Source organism: Arachis stenosperma, chromosome 6, assembly GCF_014773155.1.
Source record: "Arachis stenosperma cultivar V10309 chromosome 6, arast.V10309.gnm1.PFL2, whole genome shotgun sequence".
NCBI lineage: Eukaryota > Viridiplantae > Streptophyta > Magnoliopsida > Fabales > Fabaceae > Arachis > Arachis stenosperma.
Genome location: NC_080382.1, coordinates 3076811 through 3093270, shown reverse-complemented (window position 1 = coordinate 3093270; position 16460 = coordinate 3076811). Strand labels below are relative to the sequence as shown.

The 16460-nt window shown below is 40.5% G+C and overlaps 1 protein-coding gene across 1 annotated transcript; it reads left to right on the top strand.

Moving 5' to 3' along the window:
* The first annotated feature begins 1444 nt into the window (after nucleotides 1-1444).
* LOC130933495 (uncharacterized) lies at nucleotides 1445-13895 on the top strand. The gene is made up of 2 exons (XM_057863130.1): nucleotides 1445-3662; nucleotides 13855-13895. The coding sequence occupies exons 1-2, from the start codon at nucleotides 1445-1447 to the stop codon at nucleotides 13893-13895; spliced, it is 2259 nt and encodes a 752-aa protein (XP_057719113.1).
* The last annotated feature ends 2565 nt before the right edge of the window (nucleotides 13896-16460 follow it).

Sequence of the window (16460 nt, the reverse complement as noted above, 5' to 3'; positions counted from 1 at the left end):
TTTGAATTTTTTTAAAAAAAGAATAATCATTTTATCTATGTTCTCCCAAATCATAAAAATGGAAATAAAACAACAATTATGATTAAAAGTATTTCTTTAAGGTGCACAAGCATTTTGTTGATTTTCTTGCGGTATCTTAACACTAATTTAACAGGGATCTATGAGAGCGTACTTAATGTATAAAGAGATAAGCAACTAAATGATTTAAAAATACAATTATTTTAGCTTTTGATTTTGTTTATCTGCTAATTAAAAAGAATAACAAAACTACCTGAAGACTTTTACCAAACTTGTTACGTTTTTTCGACTACTACCTTTTACTCAATTTTAATATAAAGAAAAAAGAGATAGAGAGACAAAAGAAAAGTTCATTCTTTTAGATATCAAATAAAAATTAGTATAATCTTTTAATATTAAAAGTAACGGTGTTTTACAAAATTTGGAAGGCTATAAAATTTGCAGAGTGCAGATTATAAGATAAAAATTTTTTAATTTATAAAAACAATACACAAATTGCGTATTGTATTATTTTAAAATTAAATTACAATATACAAATTACGTATTGTCAATACAATACATGTTCTACGTATTGTATTTGCACAGAACAGTGCCTTTAAAATAGTGTAAAATCTTATTTTTTGTAACATTAACATAAAATTCTATTCATTCTTTAATATTAAAATAAAAAATTCACAAAAAATATTACTTTATTCTTTTTTTTTTTATTTTTTCTTCTATGCTTTATTACAAAATGTTGTCAGACATACGTGTGGATGAATATTCTATGGTTGTTGGAATGTTTAAAATATAATATTTTTTAAATATAGCGTTAAGAGAAAAAAGAGGTACTAATAAAAAAATGTTCCTATTATCCTTTTTAACCTAAAATTTTCCGAGTTTGCCCTAACCTATTAAATTCAATAAATTATGTGGTCTTAAGTTAATATTTTCATTGTACTACATAATATTTTTACTATTAGAATGTCACACTTTCGTCTGCATCACTCTAATAGTAAAGACGATAACTTTTAGGGTAAAAAACCCAAATGAGCCAAGGAGAGCTCAAAATTACCTAATTCAGCCAAATGAAAAATCAAAACGTGAATCAACCAGGACGAATTATTATATAATTCGAATCAATATGATTCGAATTTGATTTGCATGTAATTCGAATTGATATGATTCGAATTACTAGGAAGCCAACAACTGAATGAAGTTCGAAACAATTTGTTTCGAATTACACCAAGATAATTCGAATTTATTTAATTCGAATTACTATGAAGGCACATTGTTAACTAATTCGAATCAAGTTGATTCGAATTACTAGGTTAGGTTGTGACACTACATAATTCGAAACATATAGATTCGAATTATATATATATAGTGCGAGCCAGGTCTGTATATATATGCTGTGAACTCATGTTGCTCTCAACAAAGAGGTGAGATGGCTAGTGAGGAGAGTTTCCTAGTTCTGGTACATTACAGAGGGTCGATTAAGAGAAAAACTCGGTCCGGCGTGAAGTTCACTGATAAGGATCCCCTATGTATTATCGTGACGCCGACAACCACCTACGATGCACTTGTTAGCTCTGTGCTGGAGAAGCTGGGTGTTGAAGGCGTTAAAAGGGTCAAGAAGTTTTTCTACCGCATTCCAACAGCGGTGCTCCATGACACCGTGAAGTTTGATTGTTTCACAATCGGTAGTGACGAGGACTTGCAGGTTATGTTTCTTTCTCGTAGGCAGTTTCCCGAGGTAAGGACACCAGAGCTGTTGGCAAAGTTGGTTGATGTGGTATCTAGCTCGGGTGGTTCGAACCGGAATGCCACTACGATAGCCGCGGTTGCCGGCTCGAGCTCGAGACCTGCTGTTGCTTCATCCTCTGCTCCTGTGTATGAGCCACCGATGCAGCCTGTTGCGTCCCATTCGTTTGCCGTTGATCTGAGCGGCAATGTTGGAGACGAGGTTCGGTATGGGGAACATATTCCCACCGAGGTACATTGTCCCACACCGGCTGGTGTTGGTGATGGTTTGTTTGATGATCCAGATGACAATGACGTGGAGCCGGATATGATCGCTGATGAAAGCGGCGATGATGTTGGAACTACTGTTCCGACAAGGGCTACAGGTGGATCTAGTTCTGGCACACAGCAGTATCCACCCCATTTTTCCTCATTGGACCTGGATGCCATGCGGCAGGACGACAATGCTCTGCAGGCCTCAGGATTTGGTGCTAGAGATACCGAGGGGTCTGCCGGTATGAACGAGTTCCAGGTTGGCCAACAATTTCAGGATAAAGATGAGGCGCTGTTGAGTGTGAAGACGTACAGTATCCGCCGAGGGGTCCAGTACAAGGTCGTTGAGTCTGACTACCGCAGGTATGTGGGAAAGTGTTCTGAGTTTGGGAATGGGTGCACATGGCTAATTCGGTTGAGTCTCCGACAGCGGAAGGGTATCTGGGAAGTGAAGCGATACAACGGACCGCATACATGTCTTGCCAGCTCCATCTCCAGCGACCATAGGAGTCTGGACTACCATGTCATATCCACCTTCGTTATGCCGATGGTTAGGGCTGATGCAGGTGTGAACATCAAGGTGCTCCAAAATGCCACGGCCGCACACTTTGGGTTCAGGCCTACGTACAGGAGGGTATGGATGGCGAAGCAGAAGGCCGTTGCCGTGATATATGGGGACTGGGACGAGTCGTACAATGAGCTCCCTAGGTGGGTTTTAGGAGTTCAGCTGACGATGCCTGGCACTGTAGCCGTCCTCAGGACTTGCCCTGTTCGAGTTGGGGGACAGGTTGACGATTCTCAGGTTTATTTTCATAGGCTGTTCTGGACTTTCCCCCCTTGTATCCAGGCATTCCGTCATTGCAAGCCTTTGGTGAGTATTGATGGCACCCATTTATATGGGAAGTATGGGAGAACACTGCTAGTCGCCATTGCACAAGACGGAAACTCGAACATTCTCCCCATGGCATTTGCACTAGTTGAGGGTGAGAATGCTGAGTCATGGTCTTTCTTTCTTTCCCACCTCCGTGAGCACGTGACACCTCAGCCGGGTCTGTTAGTTATCTCAGATAGGCATAACGGCATAAAGGCAGCCCTTGAGGCTCCGGATGGGGGATGGCTACCGCCTGCTGCGTACCGGGCGTTCTGCATTCGACACGTTGCAGCGAATTTTGCCTTGACGTTCAAGGGAAAAGATGCCCGGAGGCTTCTTGTTAACGCCGCTTATGCCAAGACCGAGGTGGAGTTTGACTACTGGTTTGACATTCTGCGCTCTGAGAATCCGGCAATGTGTGACTGGGCGAACCGAATCGAGTATTCGTTGTGGACACAGCACTGTGATGAGGTTCGGAGATTCGGGCACATGACGACCAATATTTCGGAATGTGTCAACTCAATCCTGAAAGGGGTTAGAAACCTCCCTGTTTGCTCCCTGGTGAAGGCCACATACGGAAGGCTTGCTGAGCTATTTGTCCGTAAGGGTAGGGAGGCCGAGGCTCAGATGGGTACTGGACAACAATTCAGTCAATACATAGTAAAGTGTATCGAGGCCAACCTGAGAACAGCCAGGCATTTCACGGTGACTGTTTACGACAGGGATAACTCGGAGTACACCGTTGCTGAGACGACTCCGACAGGCTCATTCTCTCTTGGTACGTTGGTGGACGAAATTGTGATCCATGTTCTAACTATTTTGAGATGAAGGCTTCTATTATGGCACTGGTTGAATCCACAACTCCGTTCAACTAACCAGCAAGTGTACTGGGTCGTCCAAGTAATAAACCTTACGTGAGTAAGGGTCGATCCCACAGAGATTGTTGGTATGAAGCAAGCTATGGTCACCTTGTAAATCTCAGTCAGGCAGATTAAATATTGATTTATGGTTTCGAAAATTAATAATAAAAGGAAATAATAAAAGGGATAGAATACTTATGCCGATTCATTGGTGAGAATTTCAGATAAGTGGATGGAGATGCTGTATGGCTCAAGGACGCCTGCTCTCCTACTGCTTCTACTCAATCCTTCTTACTCCTTTCCATGGCAAGCTGTGTATAGGGGTTCACCATCAGCGGTGGCTACTTTCAATCCTCTCGGGAAAATGATCCTATGCGGCTGTCACTCGCACGGCTAATCGTCTGGAGGCATCACCCATGGTTGATGGCTACATCCCATCCTCGCAGTGAAAACTAATGCTCACGCACTCTGTCACAGTACGGCTAATCACTGGTTGGTTCCTGCGCCTACTGGAATAGAATCCCTTGATCCTTTTGCGTCTGTCACTAACGCCCAGCACTTGCAAGTTTGAAGCACGTCACAGTCATTCATTACCGGAATCCTACTCGGAATACCACAGACAAGGTGAGACTTTCCGGATCCTCATAAATGCCGCCATCTATCTAGCTTATACCACGAAGATTCTGTTGGGGAATCTAAGAGATACGCATTCAAGCTCGGTTGCATGTAGAACGGAGGTGGTTGTCAATCACGCGCGTTCATAAGTGAGAATGACAATGAGGGTTATCTAACTCATCACATTCATCATGTTCTTGGGTACGAATGAATATCTTGGAATAAGAATAAAAGAGGAATTGAATAAAAGAAAATAGAATTTCATTAATACTTGAGGTACAGCAGAGCTCCACACCCTTAATCTATGGTGTGCAGAAACTCCACCGTTGAAAATACATAAGTGAAAGAGGTTCAGGCATGGCCGAATGGCCAGCCCTCTCCATGATCAAGTGACCGAATATTCAAAGAGATTAAACTGTCAAAAAGATGTCTAATACAATAGATAAATGTCCTATATATACTAGACTAGCTACTAGGGTTTACATGAGTAAGTAATTGATGCATAAATCCACTTCCGGGGCCCACTTGGTGTGTGCTTGGGCTGAGCTTGATCTATCCACGAGCTGAGGCTTCTCTTAGAGTTGAACTCCGAGTTATGACGTGTTTTGGGCGTTCAACTCCGGATCATGACGTTTTTCTGGCGTTTAACTCCAGACAGCAGCATGTACTTGGCGTTCAACGCCAAGTTACGTCGTCAATTTTCGAATAAAGTATGGACTATTATATATTGCTGGAAAGCCCTGGATGTCTACTTTCCAACGCCGTTGAGAGCGCGCCATTTGGAGTTCTGTAGCTCCAAAAAATCCATTTTGAGTGCAGGGAGGTCAGAATCCAACAGCATCAGCAGTCCTTTTGTCAGCCTTTTTCAGAGTTTTGCTCAAGTCCCTCAATTTCAGCCAGAAATTACCTGAAATCACAGAAAAACACACAAACTCATAGTAAAGTTCAGAAATGTGAATTTAACATAAAAACTAATGAAAACATCCCTAAAAGTAGCTTGAACTTGCTAAAAACTACTTAAAAACAATGCCAAAAAGCGTATAAATTATCCGCTCATCACAACACCAAACTTAAATTGTTGCTTGTCCCCAAGCAACTGAAAATCAATTAGGATAAAAAGAAGAGAATATACTATAAATTCCAGAATATCAATGAATATTAATTATAATTAGATGAGCGGGACTTGTAGCTTTTTGCTTCTGAACAGTTTTGGCATCTCACTTTTTCCTTTGTAGTTCTGAATGATTGGCTTCTTTAGGAACTTAGAATTTCGGATAGTGTTATTGACTTTCTTAGTTAAGCATGTTGATTCTTGAACACAGCTACTTATGAGTCTTGGCCGTGGCCCTAAGCACTTTGTTTTCCAGTATTACCACCGGATACATAAATGCCACAGACACATAACTGGGTGAACTTTTTCAGATTGTGACTTAGCTTTGCTAAAGTCCCCAGTTAGTGGTGTCCAGAGCTCTTAAGCACACTCTTTTGCCTTGGATCACGACTTTAACCACTTAGTCTCAAGCTTTTTACTTGGACCTTCATGACACAAGCACATGGTTAGGGACAGCTTGATTTAGCCGCTTAGGCCTGGATTTTATTTCCTTGGGCCCTCCTATCCATTGATGCTCAAAGCCTTGGATCCTTTTTTTACCCTTGCCTTTTGGTTTTAAGGGCTATTGGCTTTTTCTACTGCTCCTTTCTCTTTTTTTTTTTTTCGCAAGCTTTCTTTTTCACTGCTTTTTCTTGCTTCAAGAATCAATTTCATGATTTTTCAGATCATCAATAACATTTCTCTTTGTTCAAGAGCCAACAATTTTAACACTCATAAACAACAAGATCAAAAGACATATGCACTGTTCAAGCATTCATTCAGAAAACAAAAAGTATTGTCACCACATCAATATAATTAAATTAAATTCAAGGATAAATTCGAAATTCATGTACTTCTTGTTCTTTTGAATTAAAACATTTTTCTTTTAAGAGAGGTGAAGGATTAATGGAATTTATTCATAGCTTTAAGGCATGGTTACATACTAATGATCATGAAATAAAGACACAAAACATAGATAAACACAATATTAAAAACCGAAAAACAGAAAGGAATAAGGACAAGGAATGAATCCACCTGAGTGAGGGTGGCGCCTTTTTGAAGGTCCAATGGTGCTCTTTGAGCTCCTCTATGTCTCTTCCTTGCTTCTGTTGAATGATTCCTAGTAATTCTTGGTGTTCCTCCCCTTAGTTGCTTCCAATATTTGTGTGGAGGACAACTTATTCCCTGAGGTATCTCAGGGATCTCTTGATTTGCAGCCACATGTTCTACCACTGAGCTATGACGGCTTATATTTAGTCTTTCCATCTCCCATGACTCAGAGGTGGAAGCTTTTTGTCTTCCCTTTGAGGTTTCTCTGGCTTTAGGTGCCATTAATGGTAATGGAAAAGCAAAAAAGCTATGCTTTTACCACACCAAACTTAAAATATCGCTCGCCCTCGAGCAATAGAAGAAAGAAGAGAAGAAGAAGAAGAAGAAGAAGAAAATGGAGAAGAGTGAGGGGAGAAGGATTCGGCTATATGGGTGGGATTGGGTGGGATGGAGAAGTTGACTTGTAAAGGTAGGTGGGGTGTATGGGGAAGAGTGGATAAATGTGGGTGGTGAATGAAAAACAGAAGGGATGACCATGAATGGAGAGAGAGAGGGCGAGGTAGGTGTGGATCCTGTGAGGTTCACAAATCCTGAGGTGATCCTGTGGGGTCCACAGATCCTAAGGTGTCAAGGAATTCCATCCCTGCACCAAATAGGCATGTAAAATGCCTTCATGCATCATTCTGGCGTTTAAACGCCCATTGGTGCATGTTCTGGGCGTTCAACGCCCATGTAATGCATGTTTCTGGCGTTGAACGCCAGTTTCATGCTTGTTTCTGGCGTTCAGCGCCAGTTTGTCCTCTCTGTGCACGTTCCTGGCGTTTAACGCCAGGATGTTGCTTGTTTCTGGCGTTCAGCGCCAGAATGGTGCTCTGTTCTGGCGTTGAACGCCGGCCAGATGCACCTTACTGGCGTTGAACGCCAGCCTGTGCGTCCTCCAGGGTGAAAATTTTTACTTCTGCTGTTTTTGACTCTGTTTTTAATTTTTATGAATTTTTCGTGACTCCTCATGATCATGTACCTAATAAAACACAAAATAACAATAAAATAAAAATTAGATAAATAAAATTGGGTTGCCTCCCAACAAGCGCTTCTTTAATGTCAATAGCTTGACAGTGGCTCTCATGGAGCCACATGGTGATCAGGTCAATTTAGTGTGTAGTCCCAACACCAAACTTAGAGTTTGGATATGGGGTTTGAACACCAAACTTAGAGTTTGGTTGTGGCCTCACAACACCAAACTTAGAGTTTGACTGTGTGGGCTCTTCTTGACTCTGAACTGAGAGAAGCTCTTCATGCTTACTCTCTTTTGTCACAGAGGGATGGCCATGTGCCTGAAACACAAGGTAGTCTCCATTCAATTGAAGGACTAACTCACCTCTGTTGACATCTATCACAGCTCCTGCTGTGGCTAGGAAAGGTCTTCCTAGGATGATGCATTCATCATCTTCCTTCATAGTGTCTAGGATTATGAAATCAGTAGGGATGTAAAGGCCTTCAACCCTTACTAGCACGTCCTCCACTATTCCATAAGCTTGTCTTATGGACTTATCTGCCAATTGTAATGAGAACAAGGCAGGTTGTACCTCAATGATTCCCAGCTTCTCCATTACAGAGAGTGGCATAAGATTTATCCCTGACCCAAGATCACATAGAGCTTTTTCAAAGCTCATGGTGCCAATGGTGCAAGGTATTAAGAACTGGCCAGGATCTTGTTTCTTTTGAGGTAGAGTTCTCTGAATCCAAGTATCTAGTTCACTAATGAGCAAGGGGGGTTCACTTTCCCAAGTCTCATTACCAAACAGCTTGGCATTCAGTTTCATGATAGCTCCTAAGTATTGAGCAACTTGCTCTCTAGTCACATCTTCATTCTCCTCAGAGGATGAATATTCTTCAGAGCTCATGAATGGCAGAAGGAGATTTAAAGGAATCTCTATGGTCTCTAGATGAGCCTCAGATTCCTCAGGATCCTTAATAGGAAACTCCTTCTTGCTTGAGGAACGTCCCAGGAGGTCTTCCTCACTAGGATTTTCGTCCTCCTCCTCCTTTGTGCATTCGGCCATATTGACTATGTCAATGGCCTTGCACTCTCCTTTTGGATTTTCTTCTGTATTGCTTGGGAGAATACTGGGAGGAGTTTCAATAACTTTCTTACTCAGCTGGCCCACTTGTGCCTCCAGATTTCTAATGGAGGATCTTATTTCATTCATGAAACTGAAAGTGGCCTTTGACAGATCAGAGACTATATTGGCTAAATTAGAATTGGTTTGTTCAGAGTTCTCTGTCTGTTGCTGAGAAGATGATGGATATGGCTTACTATTGTTCAGCCTATTGCGTCCACCATTGTTAAAGCCTTGTTGAGGCTTTTGTTGATCCTTCCAGGAGAAATTTGGATGATTTCTCCATGATGAGTTATAGGTGTTTCCATAAGGTTCACCCATGTAATTAACCTCTGCCATGGCAGGGTTCTCAGGATCATAAGCTTCTTCAGAAGCTGCCTCTCTAGTACTGTTGGATGCATGTTGCAATCCATTCAGATTTTGAGAGATCATGTTGACTTGTTGAGTCAACACTTTGTTCTGAGCCAATATGGCATTCAGAGTATCAATTTCAAGAACTCCTTTTTTCTGAGGTATCCCATTGTTCACGGAATTCCTCTCAGAGGTGTACATGAACTGGTTATTTGCAACCATGTCAATGAGCTCTTGGGCCTCTTCAGACGTTTTCTTCAGGTGAATAGATCCACCTGCAGAGTGATCCAATGACATTTTTGAAAATTCAGAGAGACCATAATAGAATATGTCTAATATGGTCCATTCTGAAAACATGTCAGATGGACATCTCTTGGTCAGCTGAGTATCTTTCCCAAGCTTCATAGAGGGATTCACCATCTTTTTGTTTGAAGGTTTGAACATCCACTCTCAGCTTGCTCAGCTTTTGAGGAGGAAAGAATTTGTCCAAGAAGGCAGTGACCAGCTTATCCCAGGAGTCCAGGCTATCCTTAGGTTGTGAATCCAACCAGATTCTAGCTCTGTCTCTTACAGCAAAAGGGAAAAGCATGAGTCTGTAGACTTCAGGATCAACTCCATTCGTCTTTACAGTCTCACAGATCTGCAAGAATTCAGTTAAAAACTGATAAGGATCTTCAGATGGAAGTCCATAAAACTTGCAGTTTTGTTGCATTAAAGCAACTAGCTGAGGTTTCAGCTCAAAGTTATTGGCTCCAATGGCAGGAATGGAGATGCTTCTTCCATCAAATTTGGACGTCGGCTTTGTGAAGTCACCAAGCATTCTCCTTGCATTATTATTATTATTTTCGGCTGCCATCTCCTTCTCTTGTTCGAAAATTTCTGAAAGGTTGTTTCTGGATTGTTGTAATTTAGCTTCTCTTAATTTCCTCTTCAGAGTCCTTTCAGGTTCTGGATCTATTTCAACAAGAGTGCCTTTTTTCCTGTTCCTGCTCATATGAAGGAGAAGAAACAAGAAAAGAAAGAGGAATCCTCTATGTCACAGTATAGAGATTCCTTTATGTTAGTAGAAAAAGAAAGGGGTAGAAGAATGAAGAAGAGGGTTCGGATTTTTAGATGAAGGGAGGTGAAGAGAAGTGTTAGTAATTAAATAATTAAATAGAATAAGAAGAGAGAGAAGAGAAATTTCGAAAATAATTTTGAAAAAGGAGTTAGTAATTTTCGAAAATTAGAGATAAAATGTAATTAAAATTAAAACATGAAACAATTAGTTAATTAAAAAGAATTTTTGAAAAAGGGGGGAGATATTTTCGAAAATTAGAGAGGGAAAAGTAGTTAGGTGGTTTTGAAAAAGATAAGAAACAAACAACAAGTTAGTTAGTTGATTGAAAAAGATTTGAAATCAAAATTGAAAAAGATAAGAAGATAGCAAGTTAGATAAGATATTTTGAAATCAAATTTTGAAAAAGATAAAATTTTTGAAAAAGATAAGATAAAAAGATAAAAAGATTTTTAAGAAAAAAAAGATATTTTGAAAAAGATTTAATTTTTAAAATTACTTAGCTAACAAGAAACTGCAAGATAAGATTCTAGAACTTTAAAGATTGAACATTTCTTAACAAGAAAGTAACAAACTTCAAATTTTTGAACCAATCACATTAATTGTTAGCTAATTTTCGAAAATTTGATATAAAGATAAGAAAAAAATTTTGAAAATATTTTGAAAAAGATTTTTAAAATTTTTGAAATTTATAAAGAAAATGAAAAAGATATGATTTTTTTGAAAAAGATTTTACAAAGATAAGATTTTTAGAATTGAAATTTTGACTTGACTTGTAAGAATCAACTAATTTTAAAATTTTTTTGACCAAGTCAACCCAAAATTTCGAAATTTGGAGGGAAATAAGGAAAAGATATTTTTTGATTTTTGAATTTTTAATGAAAAACACAAAAATGACCCAAAACATGAAAATTTTGGATCAAAACTCAAGATGCATGCAAGAACACTATGAATGTCAAGATGAACACCAAGAACACTTTGAAGATCATGATGAACATCAAGAACATATTTTTGAAAAATTTTTAATGCAAAGAAAACATGCAAGACACCAAACTTAGAAATCTTTAATGCATGGACTCTAACAAACGAAAAATGCATATGAAAAACAACAAATAACACAAAGCAAGAAAACATCAAGATCAAACAAGAAAACTTGTCAAGAACAACTTGAAGATCATGAAGAACACCATGAATGCATGGGATTTTCGAAAAAATGCAAGAAAAATTTTTAAAGCATGCAATTGACACCAAACTTAAAAATTGACTCAAGACTCAAACAAGAAACACAAAATAATTTTTTTATTTTTATGATTTTATGAATTTTTTTGAATTTTTATTAATTTTTTTCGAAAATAAAGTTTAGAAAAACGAAAAATAAAAGAAAAATTTTGAAAAAGATTTTTGAAAAGAAAATTACCTAATCTGAGCAACAAGATGAACCGTCAGTTGTCCATACTCGAACAATCCCCGGCAACGGCGCCAAAAACTTGGTGGACGAAATTGTGATCCATGTTCTAACTATTTTGAGATGAAGGCTTCTATTATGGCACTGGTTGAATCCACAACTCCGTTCAACTAACCAGCAAGTGTACTGGGTCGTCCAAGTAATAAACCTTACGTGAGTAAGGGTTGATCCCACAGAGATTGTTGGTATGAAGCAAGCTATGGTCACCTTGTAAATCTCAGTCAGGCAGATTAAATATTGATTTATGGTTTCAAAAATTAATAATAAAAGGACATAATAAAAGGGATAGAATACTTATGCCGATTCATTGGTGAGAATTTCAGATAAGTGGATGGAGATGCTGTATGGCTCAAGGACGCCTGCTCTCCTACTGCTTCTACTCAATCCTTCTTACTTCTTTCCATGGCAAGCTGTGTATAGGGGTTCAACCATCAGCGGTGGCTACTTTCAATCCTCTCGGGAAATGATCCTATGTGGCTGTCACTCGCACGGCTAATCGTCTGGAGGCATCACCCATGGTTGATGGCTACATCCCATCCTCGCAGTGAAAACTAATGCTCACGCACTCTGTCACAGTACGGCTAATCACTGGTTGGTTCCTGCGCCTACTGGAATAGAATCCCTTGATCCTTTTGCGTCTGTCACTAACGCCCAGCACTTGCAAGTTTGAAACACGTCACAGTCATTCATTACCGGAATCCTACTCGGAATACCACAGACAAGGTGAGACTTTCCGGATCCTCATAAATGCCGCCATCTATCTAGCTTATACCACGAAGATTCTGTTGGGGAATCTAAGAGATACGCATTCAAGCTCGGTTGCATGTAGAACGGAGGTGGTTGTCAATCACGCGCGTTCATAAGTGAGAATGACAATGAGGGTTATCTAACTCATCACATTCATCATATTCTTGGGTACGAATGAATATCTTGGAATAAGAATAAAAGAGGAATTGAATAAAAGAAAATAGAATTTCATTAATACTTGAGGTACAGCAGAGCTCCACACCCTTAATCTATGGTGTGCAGAAACTCCACCGTTGAAAATACATAAGTGAAAGAGGTTCAGGCATGGCCGAATGGCCAGCCCTCTCCATGATCAAGTGACCGAATATTCAAAGAGATTAAACTGTCAAAAAGATGTCTAATACAATAGATAAATGTCCTATATATACTAGACTAGCTACTAGGGTTTACATGAGTAAGTAATTGATGCATAAATCCACTTCCGGGGCCCACTTGGTGTGTGCTTGGGCTGAGCTTGATCTATCCACGAGCTGAGGCTTCTCTTGGAGTTGAACTCCGAGTTATGACGTGTTTTGGGCGTTCAACTCCGGATCATGACGTTTTTCTGGCGTTTAACTCCAGACAGCAGCATGTACTTGGCGTTCAACGCCAAGTTACGTCGTCAATTTTCGAATAAAGTATGGACTATTATATATTGCTGGAAAGCCCTGGATGTCTACTTTCCAACGCCGTTGAGAGCGCGCCATTTGGAGTTCTATAGCTCCAGAAAATCCATTTTGAGTGCAGGGAGGTCAGAATCCAACAGCATCAGCAGTCCTTTTGTCAGCCTTTTTCAGAGTTTTGCTCAAGTCCCTCAATTTCAGCCAGAAATTACCTGAAATCACAGAAAAACACACAAACTCATAGTAAAGTCCAAAAATGTGAATTTAACATAAAAACTAATGAAAACATCCCTAAAAGTAGCTTGAACTTGCTAAAAACTACTTAAAAATAATGCCAAAAAGCGTATAAATTATCCGCTCATCATACGTACAGGGTCTCATTAGGGTCTAAGACTTGTGATTGTGGATACTTCCAAGCACTTCATTTTCCCTGTCCGCACGCACTGGCATGCTGTGCTTATTCACGGCTTACATGGCAGCCTTACGTCCACGAGGTATATCGCCTTAGCTCCGTTTTCGGTGTCTATCAGATGGGATTTGCCCCTCCCATTCCGGAGGGTTTCTAGCCACCTTATGCCGGGCCTACCGTTATACCGGATCCGAGTATGAGGCGTGCGAGGGAGGGTCGTCCTAGATCCACAAGAATTCGAACCAACATGGATGAAGCAGATCCGAACCAGCCAAAGAGATGTGGCCTCTGCAGGCAGCCAGGTCACACCAGGCGTAGTTGTCCACAAGCCGCAGGCCCCAGCGGGACTGCTAGAAATCAGTAGGCGATTTGCTATGTATGTGTTTGTTTCTTATTGTATTAGCACTTGTCCTCTATTTGTTTATAACTTTTAATGTATTACAACTTGTATGGAACAACTTTGTTTCGTATGTGTAATGAAACTTGTTATTTGTACCAAATATTTCTGTTGAATGTCTTTTAAATCATTGAAATTTATAACTAGAACAAACAACATTATATCATGGTATGACTGATAACGAATAACATAACATGAAACTATAAATCATAACATAAAAGTAGAATACATCGACGTAAATGAGACTACATAACCTAAATTCAAATAACATAATAAGAAAGTACATACCATAACAACGATAACAAACCAACAAAGTACACAATATAAATATGACAACAAGACATACACCACTATCCATGAATCATCTAAACAGGTGCGATCCAGTGCCGCAACAGCGTGGCACCCGTGTCCGGTAGCCCCTACGAATAAGTGGCTCCTCATCTGGAATAGGAACACCTCTCGGATCCCCCAATAACATCTCCGGCGATAAAAACCTCTTCCCGTGCTGATACCACCATGTCAAGAACTCATGTGACGGTCCAGGGTCGGGCACGATGTCAAACTGTAGAATATAATCAGCACGCTCCTGCCAGTAAAGATGCCACTCAGGGTACTGTGCCGGGAACCAACGGTCACCTCCTCTCCCGTCCTTCGACATCAGGAAGTCGATGTTCAGGGTGGGAGACGGTATGGGCTGAACGCCGCCAAACTGAGGTAAAACTCTATCAACCTGATGCCACTCGACAACCGCAAAATAAATCATGGACGTCCTGCATCGCCACAACATCGTATGCCGAGGCTCCAACACCTCAGGATGGACAACCTGGATGACGTCGACTGCGCTATAGGGCATCCATATGAACTGAAAAAATCAAAATCAAATCGTTTGTACTTTCAGTTAAGTGATATAAACTGAAACACTGACTTCAGATACACAAAAGTTCTGCTTACTTACCTGCCGAGGCTGTAACAAATCGATCTTCATGTGAGCCATCTGTACCCGAGGTCCCTTGTTGCTAATCCCAGGGTTGTAACCAGACCATCTGCGTACAAGAAAACAGAAGAATATAGGGCATAATAACAAAATAATAACAAGAAGAATATCTAGTACAAAACAATAACGGTACCTCGAGGCAAGGGGCCAGCTGATCTCATCATACCCAGATGGTCTGAGTGTGGGAAACCTCTAGAAGATCCACGACTATAATAACTGTAATGGGCCAACTAACTTCACAACATGTCTGTTGGCGACTCGGCACATGCACCTGTACAGCCATGCTAGTGCCGCCGACGCCCAACTGTAGCGACCCATCTCCTCAAGCCGAGCAACATATGGTAGCCATCTGATGTGTATACGATTGCCGGACTTGTCGGCAAACAGCTGCGTACCCAATAACATCATGATGTAGGCCCGGGCAAATCGCCTAACTGTCTCTTCATCTGCCCCATCTGGACACTCTGCGAATGTCTCCTGAAACCAGGTGCAGTTGACTGCGAATTTCTGCACCTGGTTCTCCGGAGGTAAAACACCGAGCAACTCATGGAACCACTGCCAAGCAGGTCTCCCACCCTCAATGTAAAGGTGGAAGTCCGTAAGGCAACCACTAACATAGTCTCCGTCGACTGGCAACCCCAGCTGGTATGCGACGTCCTGAAGCGTGATAGTGCACTCTCCGAACGGCATGTGGAAGGTATGCGTCTCAGGCCGCCACCTCTCGACGAATGCGCTGACTAGGGGCTCGTCTAGTCGGAACCATCTGTCGTTCAGTCTCGCAAGATGGTAAAGTCCCGCATCTGCAAGTACGGGACATACCTCTCATCAAGACGCATCCCCTGTTGCCGCCTAACACTGGATATGCAACGACGAGGCTGGCCAGTACATAAACCGCATAATTAGAACAGATGCACAAACCACTAAATTAACAAAAACCATTAACAAAAACCATTAACAATAAACCGCTAAAACAAAACCATTAACAAAAACCATTAACAAAAACCATCAACAATAAACCATTAACAAAAACCATTAACAAAAACCATTAACAATAAACCGCTAAAACAAAACCATTAACAAAAACCATTAACAAAAACCATCAACAAAAACCATCAACAAAAACCACTACCCTACACTACTTTCCTAAACCACTATCCTAAACCACTAACAGTAACATAAACCATTATAAAAAACCATTAACAAATACCGTTATCATAAGCCGCTTACATAAACCACTAACCTCGTCGTTGATCACACCGGCGATATGAGCTACTTCATCCAAACGATAAAGCCTTCCCGGATCGTCCCCCATCGACAGAAACAGCCGCTCTGGTCGCACTCGTACTGAACGTTGGTCTTTTTCTCTGGGATTTGGTGGGGTTGGAGAATGAGAAAGTGATTCGAATGAAGTTGGCTCGAACTCCTTTTATAGCCGAATCCCTTGTAATTCGAATCAACTTGATTCGAATTACTATGCAACTCCAATTTCACCTAATTCGAATCAACTTGATTCGAACCCCTCTAATAGCCACTTCTCCTAGTAATTCGAATTAACTAAATTCGAATTATCTTGGTGTAATTCGAAACAAGTTGTTTCGAACTTCATTCAGTTGTTGGCTTCCTAGTAATTCGAATCATATCAATTCGAATTACATGCAAATCAAATTCGAATCATATTGATTCGAATTATATAATAACTCGTCCTGGTTGATTCACGTATTGATTTTTCATTTGGCTTAATTAGGTAATTTTGAGCTCT

Bases quoted from the DNA above. Each gene is read 5' to 3' on its own strand.
- LOC130933495 (XM_057863130.1), top strand. From the start codon at position 1,445: ATGGCTAGTGAGGAGAGTTTCCTAGTTCTGGTACATTACAGAGGGTCG. The intron at 3,663-13,854 runs GTACGTTGGTGG...ATTTATAACTAG, and splicing joins GACAGGCTCATTCTCTCTTG to AACAAACAACATTATATCAT.